Source organism: Chenopodium album, chromosome 5 (genome assembly GCF_948465745.1).
Source record: "Chenopodium album chromosome 5, dcCheAlbu1.1, whole genome shotgun sequence".
In the NCBI taxonomy this organism is placed as follows: Eukaryota; Viridiplantae; Streptophyta; class Magnoliopsida; order Caryophyllales; family Amaranthaceae; genus Chenopodium; species Chenopodium album.
Window position 1 is genome coordinate 79,260,839 of NC_137838.1, and position 14,790 is coordinate 79,275,628.

Here is a 14,790-nt window from a genome sequence, read left to right on the forward strand (position 1 = left end):
CGATGACATTTTTCAATCAATAACTAAAGTCCATTTTATTAAATTGGAAGTGGAGCCAAACTGCCAAAGCTTAATTTAGTGTAGCAAGCCGAAACTAATTACCAATAATGAGCCAAATCCCAAAGTTCCCTGATACTATTAAACAACATAGACCCATAACCATTAGAGTACTTAATGCACGCCCAGTGACACAAATGATATATAAATAAACTTAACTAAATAACATTAGCCTAAAGAAACTCTGATCTTGCTCATATAAAAAGCTCAAGGCAGAACAAAAGCCAAAAAGCACAACTAACGCCCTTTCACAGTCCAGCAGCATTAACACTATGTGCACAAAATGCAGGTGACAGGAGCTACTGATCATCAAGAACTACCCTGTAACATGTTAAAAATCATCTAGTTAGCTTCAACTACCATCAAATGTCTCAACCCTGTTGCACCACAACGCCGAGGAAACATAACAATGACAATCAACAAGAAACCAGAATGTTTGAACAACTAAATAAAATAAATGCTGAGCAATGCAACTATGCCTAGGGGTTGACTTTTTGTTGAACAATTTATCAACCATATGCCTCTACATTTCGAACAGCCATAATCTTTGACTAGAAATTATATGGAATGAATACACGTATACAGCCTGCTCGTTTATCTGAGGCCGTGTATTCCCTTCAACCTCCCTTCTCTATAATAATCGTCTCCACTCCAGATACAGCGGAAGTAAGAGAATCCAACAGCTGACATGAGTTTCGAGTTCACCACAAATATCCAATAGGTAACAGAACTAAGTAATGTATAGGTAGATAGGTTATTCAATTAGATATTTCTTCCCCAATATAACCCCCACTCTTGATACAACTAAAGTAAAAGGGTGCTATAGCTGACACATAACTTTCAAATTGCACCACGAGGATTCAATAGGTAATAGAGCTTCTAAAACAGATTGTAAAAACAGATGAAGCTCTAATCGAAGCTAGTAGCTAGCTAACCATAATTAGATGAAAATAGTCATTCAGAATGACTGTCCTCATCTAAACTTGTCTAAGTTGACATAGATCAATGCAATAATTGCAAGTTACATACAATTTTTTATCATGCATCAATTGCACATAGAAGAGCTTTGTTTAGAGAAGATGGGACAATAAGGGGAAAAAATAAGGGAGGCAGGAAGGATTATCTAAGAATAAAGGAGAAAAAAGAAATTGAAGATTAATGGAGGTATAATCCATGGATAGGTATAAAGATGGAAGTTTTTTGAATTTCTATGAAAATTAAAGGCGATACATAAAAATCAAACAAATCTTCAAATTAAATTATAGAGCATGTACAATCACGTTTTAGCAACAATGAACATGAATTTGCAACAGCACAAGCTCAACAAGCCAAAGAGAATATGAAAAGAAACAATCAATTTATGCATATAAGAGAGAGTTGAGAAGAGGGATGAGGGTACTCACTAAAGCGGGAGGAAGTCAAGCACTTGGTAAGTGGATAAAATTTCATATGAGCGGGTATAAAGGGGAGTGAGGGTTATGGTGGAACCACAACGCTCCGCTTTAAACTTGAAGAAGAGAAGAGTGGTGTTGGTAGGTAAGCTACGATCACATCGATCACCACCTGGAACAATCGGCACTACAGGCGAGTAAACGGCCAAGCACAAGATTTTGTTGGTGTCGTCTAGACAAAACAGCGAATCAAACCTGAAGGTACAATCATCTACAGAGAAATCTTTTTCAATAACCCGAGTGGACCACTGCACGTCAAACCACTTTGCGGTGGCAACCTCATATGCATGAACAAGATTGCGAAGTTTATGGGCATGAAGATAGAGGACACCATCAAGAAGTGCAGCATCCTGTACTCTGTCCCAATCAGAGACATTGGAGTCTAGACATTTCCATGTACCAGCACAAGTACCATGAGTGGGAGGATAAAAGGCATAGAGGGAAGACGAGGAAAGCTGACCGTCATTCAAGTGAATTAGAATGCGATTGTTGGTAGGGTCCGGAATCACTGGCATAGATGGACTACAATCCACCAGTTTGGAAGGCAAAGGGCCAAGCGACTTCCAGGGGCCATGGGGCACACCATTGGTGGTATCGACATGAAGAACCTTTGGAGCAAGGACATTTCCAATACAGTAGACATCCCCATTAAGGCAGGTGTAGTTGTATTCATTAGGATCATTGATCGGAGCTGGGCCCCACGTCCCACCAACACCAACACCAAAATGTAAGTGAGACGCGCCCACGTAATAATTCAATTGAGAATCGGGTAGGGGTGATGATATTTCATTCTCACCACCAAAGATGAAGATGGACTGACCCAAAGCCACCATTTCACCAACCTCCGCAGCCCTTCGCAGTGATGGTAAACAATTATGATATATTTTGTCCAGCTTCAGATCCACTATGTGGAATTCTTCTCGTCTAAAGATTTCTTCAACCATATTACCATCTTCGTTTTGGTATTGTACCTTATCTTCAATATTGTTCAATGACCGCACCAGAATCTTTCTTTCCATACCTGAGAAAGAGAGATAGAGAAACAGAGACAGAGAAGGAAATTGGGGACTTTTGATTAAACGGTGAGATGAATGAAACCCTAAGACTTTTTATTATTTTATTTACTTGTATTTTTCTACCCTTTATATTGCGGAGCATTAGCAAATGAATAGTGTCCGGACGGAATTGCCCTTCATGTGCCACATCAGCTTCCTCTACTTTTTTTTTTTTTTTTTGAAGAAACCGTTAGTCGGACAATTTTATTAAATTATATCAATTTCCGCCAAAGTAAGAAAGCTTTGGGGGAAATCGTTAAACCATATATACGGAGATTCACTTGTACTATGTCTAGCAATCAAGTGTGCTAAGGTATTACCCGATCTACGGACATGACTACATTTAAAGAAATAAAAAAACTTCTTTCAATCTCCTAATATCCTCATAGAAAAGCATTAAGGTTGAGTACCCCATATCATTTTTGTTGATGATGTTCACTACATTAGCTGTGTCACATTCAAGCTCGATCCTCAAGTGTCCCAACTGCTTTGCAATCTGCATCCCCCACCTGGCAGCAGCTACTTCAGCCTGTTCAACACTCCATCGTGCCTTCATACGTTTAACAGCTGCTGCAATAATGCTCCCCGCCTCATCCCGCAACACCACACCCAAACCAATTATATTATTTGCAGCGAGATGGGCATCGAAATTCACCTTAATGTTGCCTGCAGCAGGAAGACGCCGCGTCCCAAGGGGAGCAACATCACATGACCTAGCTGGCCTAAACACCCTTTCCGCATACTCCTTATAATCATTAAGCATCTTGGTGAAATTTGCAGCAACACCACTCGGATCAGCCACAAGTTCATTATGCACTCTTGCATTTCTACAAAACCAAGCAGCCCAACACAACATACAGAAGAGACTCAGTTCGTTTTTGCTCAGTCTATTTGCCACCCACAAAAAACGATCACAAAATGAGGAATTAGGGGCATAAGCTAACAGGTCCTAGAAAGCAGTATACGACCAAATAATTGTTACATCAAGACAGTCAAAAAGAGCATGATTGATGGTCTCTGTAGCAGCCCCACACCCTTGGCAAATGCTGTCATTAACAATGTGACGAACCCACAGCCTCTCCTTGACCCCAAGACTCCCTTTACACCCTCTCCACACAAAATGTTGCAATTTAAGAGGACCCTTGACTCCCCATACTCTCTCCCATAGTTCCTCTTCAAGGACCCCATGAGACAAAGACCATGCACGTTGCTTCCCAATCCTTGCAAGTAGGTAGCCTGATTTGACAGTGTAGCACCCATTCTTCGTAGGCCACCAATATCTCTGATCAGCAGACCAAAATTCTGATAGGGGTAAATCCAAAATTAGCTCACATTCATCCTCCAAAAAAATACTCCTGATGAGTTCCTCATTCCATCTCACATTGTCAAAATCAATTAAGTCTGAGACACGAAGATTAGGGTCCGCATTTATGTTCGGAGTTGGCACAATTGATGTACTATCACCTGGCAGCCACGCCTCTTCCCATACCCGGATGCTCTGCCCATTGCCCACCCTCCATTTTAAACCCTCTAGTAACAGAGGTTTAGCACCCCAGATACTACTCCAAGTATAGCTCGGGTCGTAACCTATTTTTGATTCCAAAAAATCATCATTTTTATAGTACCTGGCCTTCAACACCGAGTGCAGTAGAGAATTTGTATCATTATGCAATCTCCATGCCTGTTTTGCCAGCAAAGCTTGATTGAAAGACTTGAGATCACGGAACCCCAGCCCTCCCATCGATTTAGGCATACACATAGAATCCCAACTGTGCCAATGCATCTTACGAGTAGCATTTGTGGACCCCCACCAAAATCGGGCAATAAGAGCATGAATATCATCAAGCAAACCATCCGGCATACGGAACACACTCATCATATAAGTCGGAATGGCTTGTGCGATGGCTTTAATCAGAATTTCCTTTCCGGCCCGTGACATCAACTTTTCTTTCCACCCATTCAATTTCTTCCATAACCTCTCTTTGAGTCCAGCAAAAATGATCTTTTTAGACTTTTCGATGATCGTTGGCAATCCAAGCTAGATACTTCTCATGTTTAACCACCTCCCTAACACCCAACGTTTCCACTATATCTTTCCTCCGATCAACATTTACACATTTGCTAAAGGTCACTTCAGTTTTGCTTAGATTAACCTTTTGTCCGGATGCTATCTCATAAATACTGATTATATCAGCGATCTTAGAGCATTCATGCAAATTTGCTCTAGCAAATAGAATGCTATCATCAGCAAAGAAAAGATGAGAAACCCGAGGTTCCCCTCTACAAACTCCAGCACCATGAATCAACCCATGTCTTTCTGCATTTGCAATCAGAGTAGAAAATACGTTAGCACATAGCAGCAAAAGATACGGGGATATCAGATCACCTTGACGAAGGCCTCTAGTCGGAATAACAGACCCCGAAATCTTCCCATTTATCTTAAACGAGAAAGAAACACTTGAAAGGCAACCCATGATTTTTTGAACCCATCCGACACTAAATCCCATCTTCAACATCATTCTCTCCAAAAAAGTCCACTCCACCCGATCATATGCTGTACTCATATCCAATTTCAGAGCTACATTGCCATTTTTCCCTTCCCCCCTCCGTTTCATAGCATGGAAGATCTCAAAAGCCACCAAAGCATTATCCGAGATCAATCTCCCAGGAACAAAAACACTCTGATTAATAGAGATGATAGAGTCAAGGAGGGGTTTTAATTTATTTGCCAAGGTCTTCGAAATAATTTTGTAGAGTACATTGCAAAGACTAATCGACCTAAATTCACCCATAAATTTAGGATCATTACATTTTGGAATCAACACAATGCACGTCCTATTTATATTCTCAATATCCACATTCCCTCTCCACCATTCCTTCAAAAAATGCACAACACCGTTAACTATAATATGCCAAATTTCTGAAAGAAAAGAGCGTGCATACCATCAACTCCGGGAGCTTTATTAGGGTGCATCTAGAAAAGTGCTTGTTTCACCTCCTCACCTGTCGGTTCACGATCAAGTTTCACCTCCTCTACCTTTGTGTTTTTATTTTCCTTTTTTTTTTCTTTCGTGCTGAGTTATGGACGGCTTGACCATGATTTCAGCTGAATATTTATTAATTTTAAGTTAATATTAAATAAAAATATATCTAGGAAATTAAATAATATAATTTTGGTTTTTAAGTTGATATAATTAGAATAATGTTTAGAAAAATTCAATTTTTGGTAGTTAATAGTTAATAATGTTGGATTTTATGTTTATTATATTTACAATGTTGGTTATTACTATGTTTAATATTAATGAATATCTACAATAATGACTATGCGTCATGTTGGCGGTGATGGAGATGGTGCAAATCACAAACTTGGAAAAAGGGCTCAAATCATACCTCGAGGAGAGGGTAGCCGAAAGAGGTTGTGATGGGTGGTGGTGGTTGTGTTAGGAGAGGGAGGAAGACAAAGGATATAATTAGAAGTTCACTAAATATTGTGACCGATTGTGATAAATTTGTGGGCGCCGTTTACGATTCACTAATGTTTTGTTACAGTACGTTCAATTAAGAGCTCTTAATTTGACTTGATTTTAATCAAGCTCGACCCGACTTAATTTGCCCTATTAGAATAAAATGACCCGTTATTATCCGACCCATTACGGATCAACCCAAACTTTATATGATTACCCAATTTGACACCACTATTTATAGCCAATATGGATGTCAAAATAATCCTTATTTACCTTGTTTGAAATAAGAATATCCTCCCGTCAAAAAAAAAAAAAAAAAAAAAAAACAAGAATGATCCTTGACCGTTGATAATGTTTAGATCTTACGATTCACATTATATGCGTATCAAATACTCTTCCTCCTGCCTTTTCACTTTTCTTCCCTGTTCCACTTTTATGCTGAGCCTCTTTCTTTCTCCTCCATTGAAGCTACTATAAAACCTCCATTAAAGCGGTTTCTGAGCTTTCTCTCCTCCTAAATTCTCCGTTAAAGTGGCTCCTGAGATTTTTGCCCATCAACGAGGCAGCTCCTTAGGTGAGGGTTTTTTTTTTGTTTTTTTTGGGTGTGTAATATTAATTTCACAATTTAGGGTATATATGTATATTTTAAATGTCAGTATACTCAATTTAGGGTTCTTCTAAAGTGGATTATTGAAATATTTACTGAAATTATGAAAGTTTATAACGAGTGATTTTGTTGCTAGAGTTTTGCTGTGTGCACCTTTTACGTTGATGATATTAAGCCAGAAGAAGTTTGGAGCTTTTCACTGTTACACTGCGCCTCTTTCTCTCCATTGAATGGTACTCTGAATTCTCCATTGAAGCGGCTTCTGAGCGCTCGCTCGTCCCTTGTAGCAGCATCTGAGGTAAGATTTTTATTTTTAATAATCGAATATCAATATCACAATGTAGGGTTTATTGTTATTTTAATTGTCAGGATATTCAATTTAGGGTTCTTTTAAAGTGGATTATTGAACTATTCGGTTTTAATAACTCAAGTTATGAAATATTATAACTAGCAATGTCATTGCTAGAATTCAACTATTGTACAACTTTACTTAGATATTCATTTTTTTTGTTGTTGATAAAAACGGCCCAAATTTACGCAGATATTCTTAAGCGAGACACATTTTTATGTTACATTTGAAGTTTAATTTGATAATCTAAGTTGCACAGAATCAGGAAATGGAAACGGATGCGGAAACAGAATCAGAAACGAGAGAATGAGGAAACCAGGAAAAGTAAATTTTCAAATAGTTTGGGATCATGGAAATGAAATATTGATATAATTTAGGTGATGTTTGGTTGGCATAAGAAAATATGGGAATTGGAAAATCGTAGGGATTGTAACTAGGGATAGTTGTTTGGTTAACCAAAAAAAAATGGTGGAATGGGGAAAGTAGAAAATCCTAGGAATTTTTACTTCCCACAAAATGTAGGAATTTAATTACCTAGTTTCCCCTAGGTAAATAGGAATTTATATGGGAAGTTACTTCCCAACATTGCAAATCAAACAACTTTAGAAAAATCCCAAATTCATGTGAATTTCTAGACTTTATATTCTTGAAAAAATTGATAGTTTTAAGGTGGCGAAGTTAAAAAAAATTGAAGAAGATAAAATTTATACACCAATTTGTCAAATATGTTCTCTTCTCTGTACAATTTAATTAATTTTGTCTCTGCAGATCAAACATGGGGGATTCACTGAGGATGAGTATTGTTCTACCGATTATTGAATCACTGAAAAATGCTAAATCGTATCATGATGCAATTGATCTGATTAATAAAGAAGTTCGCAAGATGGAAAATGTAGATAACGTTTGTTCTTTACTTGAGCTACTTGCTCATTGTTACTGTGGTACATTCGATGACACAGATTATGATAGTAAGTTACGCTTTTTTTTTTTTTTTTTTTTGTTATTTCTTAAATTTGTTAGATATATTTAATCCCATTAAATTTATTGTTGTAGAGGCGTTTGAAGCTCTTTGTAGATGCAGATCGTTGCAAGGAGATGATTATGAATTCCAAAATGCAGAATCCTATTATATATTTGGGCATATTTCAATATTTTCAACTTTTCAATTCCATGAGTAATGATTTTTTTTTAATTAAATAAAGAAAATAATGTTAACTTATTTGTTTATGTAGGGCTGGAAAGTTCAAGAGAGGGATGTTGGATGATGCCCTTGTTGCTTGTACTATAGGTTTGAACAAGCCACAAATTGAACCAGAATTGAAACATGCCCTTGAGTGTTCTATCACCAAGATAACAAAAGAAATAGAAGCTGAAAAATTGGCAAGAGGTATGATGAATAAAATATTTAAATTTTCACTAATAAAAAAAGTTACATAATATTTACCTTTTAACGATCAATTTAAATTTTTTCTAGATGAAGCAAAAAAGCTAATTGAGGCTGAGGAGAGGGAGAAAAAGAAAGCTGAAGATACTCAAAATAAAATGAGGCAAAAAAAAGAAAAGATGAAGAATGTAGAAAATGTCACAAAGGTTATGGAAGAAAACCTCAAGGAAGCTTTAAAATCTATTAGGTTAGTTATAATACTTTACATTATTTTAATGTTCTTTTATAAAAATTTAAAATAAACTTTTTTCCTTCTTTGTGAAATAGTGACATGGAAATCAGAGAGGATGGTGGAACTAGTACTATCTTACCTGAGTGGCAACCTCGAGAGGTAAGTTTTTCATAGTTTTAGTAGTTTGCTTTATATGTGTACTTCGGATAAATTAAAATACCTATATGGGGTTATTATTGGTAAAAGACTAAAAAACCTAGTTCTTAAAACACGAGTTGATCACAAATGGTCCCCCAAAAAAGGCAGAAATCTGTTTTAAGGAATTAGTTTGCAATGATAACTTAAAATGAAAGTAAGTCATGGTAGTTACATGAGCAAGAAAGAGTAAACGAACCTAATTTGTTGGCACTAAGCTGCAATACAAAGGGACATAATATCATAAAATTTGTTCCAAAATTCTAATATAGACACGTGGTTCAAAGGAGCTACATATGACTATGTAACTATGTTAATATCTACCATATTGTTCAATTCAAATCCATGAAATTGAGTTTTTTAAGATTTAATTTATCAAAGCCTTATTGGTCACATACCTAGCAGGTAGTAGGTAAACACCCTCAAAAACCAAATTTTCGCAAACAACAGTAGCTTAAAAATCTCAAAGTCCAATTGATCACAACATCCCAATAAAAAACAACCTGTTAATTTGCCCAATTCACCATCAATTCTTAAATTTTTAGGGTTTTATGGTAGACACAAATAAGAGCATGAAATTGAAGATGAATATCGTGTTTGAGCATATTGAGATGATCGACGGAAGAATTGTAGACATGCTCGAAGGTGTCAAGGTTAGTGAATTGAGCAAAGAGTGAAGGGAAGCAAGAGATTGGAAAAAAAGAAGTGTGAACGAAGGGAAAAAATAATATGGTGAGGAGGAAAAAGGAAAAAAAAGTGAGGTGGGAAGGGTTGCACTCAAGTCAACAAAAGTATAATGTTCATTGAACATTTAACTTGGGGATAGCCACATGTATAGATAGTGTTGATGAGAAGTGAAGAGAGAGTTGGAAAAGGGACACGTGTATAGGTCTTTGTTTTATTTGGTGTGTACTATATATATGTGCAACAGTTGAACATGCATCTCTCTTAGATACTTTTATGATGTACCTACAGAATTCTTGCATATTATTAGAAAGGAAAAGAAGATGAAGCTTTTTGGACCTTTAATGGTCATATGAGCTTAAATAAGATTTGAATTGTTTATTTCACGGGAGTGTACTTATTCAAGTTTAAATTTCGTAATTGATTTTCGTGTGTGATTTAGTTATTTGCATGATTTGATTGTAGAAATACTTCCTTGTGAATTTTAGAAAGAAAAATGAAAAGATAAAAAAGTTTTGGGCCTTTAGGCCATTTTATCAGATCGAAGGAAGGAAATTAAGATCTATTGTTTCATAGCTTTGATGATTAAAAAACTGAGCTTGTTTTTGACTCCTGATTACGAGTCAAGAGTATCAATTGTGTGAGAAATTGTGTATTGAGTATTATATTGATATTTTTGTAATAGGTAAAATTGTGTCTTACTTGAACCAAGTTTAATCGTTTGTGTCTGAAAATTTATGATGAATCTATGAGAACATCTAATATGACAAAACAAAGATCAAATAATTATTAATATTTACATGAAGTTAAGGCTCATGTTATTCAAGTTTTCGTATTTAGCTACCAATGAGCTTTTTATTGTTTGAATAGAACATGGCTTTCGCTTTGGCTTTGGCATTGTCTTGTTTTCTTTTATATCTGATAATGATAATGTATTTCGGTTTATAAATGTTGTAGTTCAATGTTCCCTTCAATGGCATATTAGAGAAAAAAAGTGGGCGGAATTGCTTCATAGGAAGTATTCAAAGTGAATTGTGCAAGCTGCCGAAGTCTTTTGTGGAGGCTTCATCATATCACTTTGACAAATGTGATGAGCTAGTGACATTGTGCAGCAACTACGAATGCTTACTCAATGTGGAGCATTTAATATTAAACCCCATTGACATGTCTGAGAAGCTTCTTGTCACAGAAATAGTTTATTCTATCGAGGAGTTTTTTTCTCTCAAGTATCAGAAACTCAAGAGTTCTAACATATTTGCCGATGAGACTTCGTTGGGGGAAATGTGGTGGGATCATATTTCTGGGATGTTCCGGAGAATCTTTAGGTAAACAATTCCTTTCTTCATTTATATATGAGAAATTATACGCATTACTCTTACTTAAATCAATGTACCAATCCTTACATATTTTCTTGTGCTAGAGTTTAATTTTTCTTTTGAAAAAAACAAGTATAAAAGTTATATCTTCTTTGAATTCAAGCATTGTAAGTTAAATTGTTTGCTTATATAACTCTCATTATGTAAACTAAATGAATTTGTAAAGTGGTTCTTATTAGATTGGGTTTATTACCGAGCAAATGTTCATAATGCATAGCTAAAAAGAAGCATATACTATATTTGTAAGACTAAAAATTGACAAATTATGATGCCATGCAAATAATATTATCAGTAAGGGTTACACATAGAATTTTCAAAGCAGTAAAGTACCATGCAGAATTTTCATTTGTTTTTTCATTATAGGAATTGAATGTTTCTAACACATACATTATATGTTTATTAATTATGTTTTTGGTCATTGTAATTGCAGGGATGTGGCTAGAGGGTTGATGTTTTTGCATGAGAAAACTAATTATGCTTGTGGGGATTTATCTTTCAACACTTTCGTTACATTTGGTGGTAGGGGGCAGATCCTACCCTCCTTGGACAAGTCCAAGAAAGGTGAATAAGATGTGACTCAATTTGTTCAGCTACTGAACAATATTGTATATTTTCCTTTCGTAGGAAAATCTACTCCTGTCATTGTTCTTCCGAGTGACTTGAGTAGACTCTTGGATTTCATTCCCCGCATGCAGTAAGTTTCATCATTATCGTCATCATCATGAAAAACTCATAACCATTATTGCATGAATTTTTTTATCCTTAATTGATTTTCTGGATGATGGATTTTTAATTTTCATTTGCACCTATTCTTGATGGTGAGAGTCAATTGAAGTTTTGTTCTTGGTTCCTTGGGTGTTCCTGTTAGATTCCACCACCCATTTAATTGCATATAGTTTGACATTTATAACCGATTTAAACACTAGAAAGTTCATAAAAGACTTACTTGCTGAATTTCTGATTTGTAAGTTTGCTCTTCAATTTCTGATTTTAGGACTTTTGAGAATCGTAAGTTCTCCTTTTGAAGTTTTGAGTTTCTTTACTACTCTAGTTGTTATCTTATGATGGTTTTCTTATTATCCATTTCTGCAAATTGATGAGATAAGAATTTAAAGCGGGTACGGTTAAGGAAAGCATTAAACTTGCATAGGGATGAGAGGAGGTTTTGCTTCGAGTATGATGAGTGGATAGAATGATATCGAACTTGACTTTTATGTTGTCTAGCGTAGAGATATTGCGATGTTACAAATTTTATATTGTGTTGTCCATGCATGTGTTAAGATAACTATTATCCTTATTATCAGCATTCATGATCAAGGTGGTGTTGTGTTAAACCATGGTTGGTTGCGTCTGTTTCAAAATGTTAGAGAATGGTGTTCTTGATCGTTTTAGTTTGTTTTCAAGTTGCACATGTATATAAATACATATGTTGTTAGTTTGTAATGTTTCACTTTTATTTTAAAGCTTAGGTTGTGTGTGTTAGCTGATGCTTACATATTAGGTTTATGTTTACTAAGGCTATAAACTTGAATGAATTTCTGTTTCTGATGTGTTTTGTTTTACTTTAGGAGAGTACCGACATATTTTCTTGTTAATCATCCATTTTTTTGGACGGTTCAAGAGAAAATTGATTTTGCCTTGAAGCTTAAGAAGTTTATCAAAAAGACGAAACATACAGAGGCAGTGGTTCAAAAACAGATGAAACGATTAGGTGCTTTCAAGAATTGGTGGGATGGACTCGCAGGTGTTTATTTCAAAATATGGAATACTGCTCAACTTAAAAAGACTATTACTTCTTACAAAAGAGAAGTGGATATTGTACGATTTTTTAATGCGGCTTATTCCCATGTTAATGACGAGGACTACAAAATAGATCGCAAGTGGAAGGTTTGTTTATATTTGTGTGAATGTAACATGCTTGATTTATGTTATTATATATTGTAATAGTGTATTTTCTTATGTTTTCTTCATTCTGGCAGAAATTGACTGATGTAGAGATTGAGAGAGATCTGGAGGCATATTTTCCTGATTATTGAGTTACTATATTTGGATGTCTTTGTGTTTGTATGAATAATAGGTAAGTGTACCTAATTTGACTTGTCAATTCTTTAACTATCTCTAAAAAGAAACAAAAACTAAAAGAACTAGTACATCTTTGTTTTTATTAGATCGTTACGTGAGAATGAGTTGAAGGATGTCAACCATTTACTTCCGAGTTGATCATTGATGAGGTATGTTTGCTTTTGAGGCCTACGTTCTAGAATCTGTTCAGCAATAAATCTACCAAATCCATGGTCATAGTTCATAGTTGTGTTGCATGCTCAGCATTTAATTCTGTTATTTATTAGAATACACTACAAAAACCTGATCCTTTTACGACAGTCCATTAATGACGGGGTTTAAATCATGTCACTAATATAACACTTTTAATGACAATCTTTTAGCCCGTCATAAAACATATCCAACTTCTACTAAAAGCCCAACCCAATTCTTATTATGACAACTAAAACCTCAATTAAACAAAAACAAAAGAAAGGCCTTTATTTTTTGTTATTCTCTCCACCATAATATAGTACCAAAACACCATTTTCGTTGCTCCAAGAAGATCAACAACTGATTTTTCCTCCATCAAAATACACCAATTTTTTCCAGAAAAATTAGTTGCAAATTTTGATTCAGTTCAGTTGATTTTTTGCTTTGATTTAGGTTAATTACTCAATTTTAGCTTTAATTTCTTTTTCAAACAAAACAAAAAAGTGTTGTATCGATTGTTCGTGGGATTCGGCTTCAAAAGGACTACTAAATCGTTGATTTGAGTTGGGAATTGCAAAAAATCTTTGATTTGAAGGTTTGTTTCTCTCTCTTCTTTTCTTTCATTTCATATCAAAAAGCAGCCTCCACTAGGCAGACCTCTAATTAAAGGCTTTCAAAATTTACTGCGGTTATAGATTTTGCCCGCACCTAACAGTCCCTTTGCTGTGTTTCAACTCAACCTGTAACATCTGTTGGTTTGCTATGTGGCAAAATACCGGTCTAGGTAAACTGTTATTTAGAACAATAGCCATACCTCAATCTATCAGGAACATTCTGTGCCAAATATGAATTATTTGTCTATGTAATTTGCACTCTCAAAACCAATGTTAGGATCTCAACTATCTCTTGAAATGTAGAGACCTAATATTAAAGAGTATAGTAATAGCCTACCAACAGAATTGCATCTTAGCTTGTTTTACCAGAAAATAACAATGGAACACTCATATAGTCAGATGTTCTGGTTTCCCACAGCAACCTGCAATCACTGTTGGTTTATGCATTGTTACTCGGAAAAGGTTTATAGCATCATTTTATGCATGAAGTAGAAAAGGTTTATAGCTGGTTAATCTGTGAATAGAATCATCTTGGTGGTGTTCAACAAGTATCAGGAGTAATAATATCTTCTGTTTTTATCAGTGGCAGGCTTCTCTTTTGCTGCAGATTTCCTGATGACACTGCTTAATTCTCTGATGTCAATCATGTCAAAGGCTGGTTCTTGTGGACGCGAATTTGTCAATATAGGGCGCAGCTCAAGCTCTGAAATTTCATCAAATTTGTTAAACTTCTAAAACTTTCAATTGTACATTGCACAAATACTCTATTTTGTTTAGTCTTAAAATTGTACACATCTCTTATCAATTTTGTTTCTTCTCCATTTCTAGATATACAATATGTGGTTGGTTTTATATGGAACTTTTGTTTCACTTTGTATGACCTTGTTACTATTCATGTTAATATTTGAACTATTACATTAGTGAACCAAAGAATCTATTGATATCAATTATATTAGCAGGTTTGTAAATGATAAAATTGTGACAGGGTTATCTGATCATAAATGGTTTTTCGCGACCGGATTTTTGCCTGTCGCAATTGGCTTCTGCGACGGGATTTTTGCCCAACGTA

The 14,790-nt window shown here is 35.4% G+C and overlaps 2 protein-coding genes across 3 annotated transcripts; one reads left to right on the plus strand and one right to left on the minus strand.

The window, feature by feature from the left end:
• Nucleotides 1-8: 8 nt before the first annotated feature.
• Nucleotides 9-2,548, minus strand: LOC145632461 (uncharacterized). The gene is made up of 2 exons (XM_081684841.1): nt 1,461-2,548; nt 9-378 (listed from the first exon to the last, which is right to left on the minus strand). Coding segments are annotated over exons 1-2 (1,068 nt in total). The 5' UTR covers nt 2,528-2,548; the 3' UTR covers nt 9-377.
• A 3,874-nt stretch (nt 2,549-6,422) lies between these two features.
• LOC145632463 (uncharacterized) lies at nt 6,423-14,575 on the plus strand. Of its 2 annotated transcripts, XM_081684844.1 has the most exons (13): nt 6,423-6,601; nt 6,771-6,932; nt 7,752-7,951; nt 8,037-8,370; nt 8,458-8,614; nt 8,695-8,758; nt 10,436-10,803; nt 11,285-11,548; nt 12,423-12,741; nt 12,834-12,931; nt 13,023-13,085; nt 13,612-13,702; nt 14,305-14,575. In XM_081684844.1, exons 4-8 carry the CDS (start codon nt 8,238-8,240, stop codon nt 11,421-11,423), a joined length of 861 nt encoding a protein of 286 aa, XP_081540970.1. In that variant the 5' UTR covers nt 6,423-6,601; nt 6,771-6,932; nt 7,752-7,951; nt 8,037-8,237; the 3' UTR covers nt 11,424-11,548; nt 12,423-12,741; nt 12,834-12,931; nt 13,023-13,085; nt 13,612-13,702; nt 14,305-14,575. The 2 variants fall into 2 exon arrangements, with proteins under 2 accessions (XP_081540970.1, XP_081540969.1); XM_081684843.1 differs by lacking the exon at nt 13,612-13,702.
• The last annotated feature ends 215 nt before the right edge of the window (nt 14,576-14,790 follow it).

What these genes read in the sequence shown, in the direction of transcription:
- LOC145632461 (XM_081684841.1), bottom strand. Translation starts at nt 2,527, where the DNA reads ATGGAAAGAAAGATTCTGGTGCGGTCATTGAACAATATTGAAGATAAG.
- LOC145632463 (XM_081684844.1), top strand. Translation starts at nt 8,238, where the DNA reads ATGTTGGATGATGCCCTTGTTGCTTGTACTATAGGTTTGAACAAGCCA. An exon ending in AGCTGAAAAATTGGCAAGAG is followed by an intron (nt 8,371 to 8,457) that starts GTATGATGAATA and finishes AATTTTTTCTAG; the next exon opens with ATGAAGCAAAAAAGCTAATT. An exon ending in CTGAGTGGCAACCTCGAGAG is followed by an intron (nt 8,759 to 10,435) that starts GTAAGTTTTTCA and finishes TAAATGTTGTAG; the next exon opens with TTCAATGTTCCCTTCAATGG.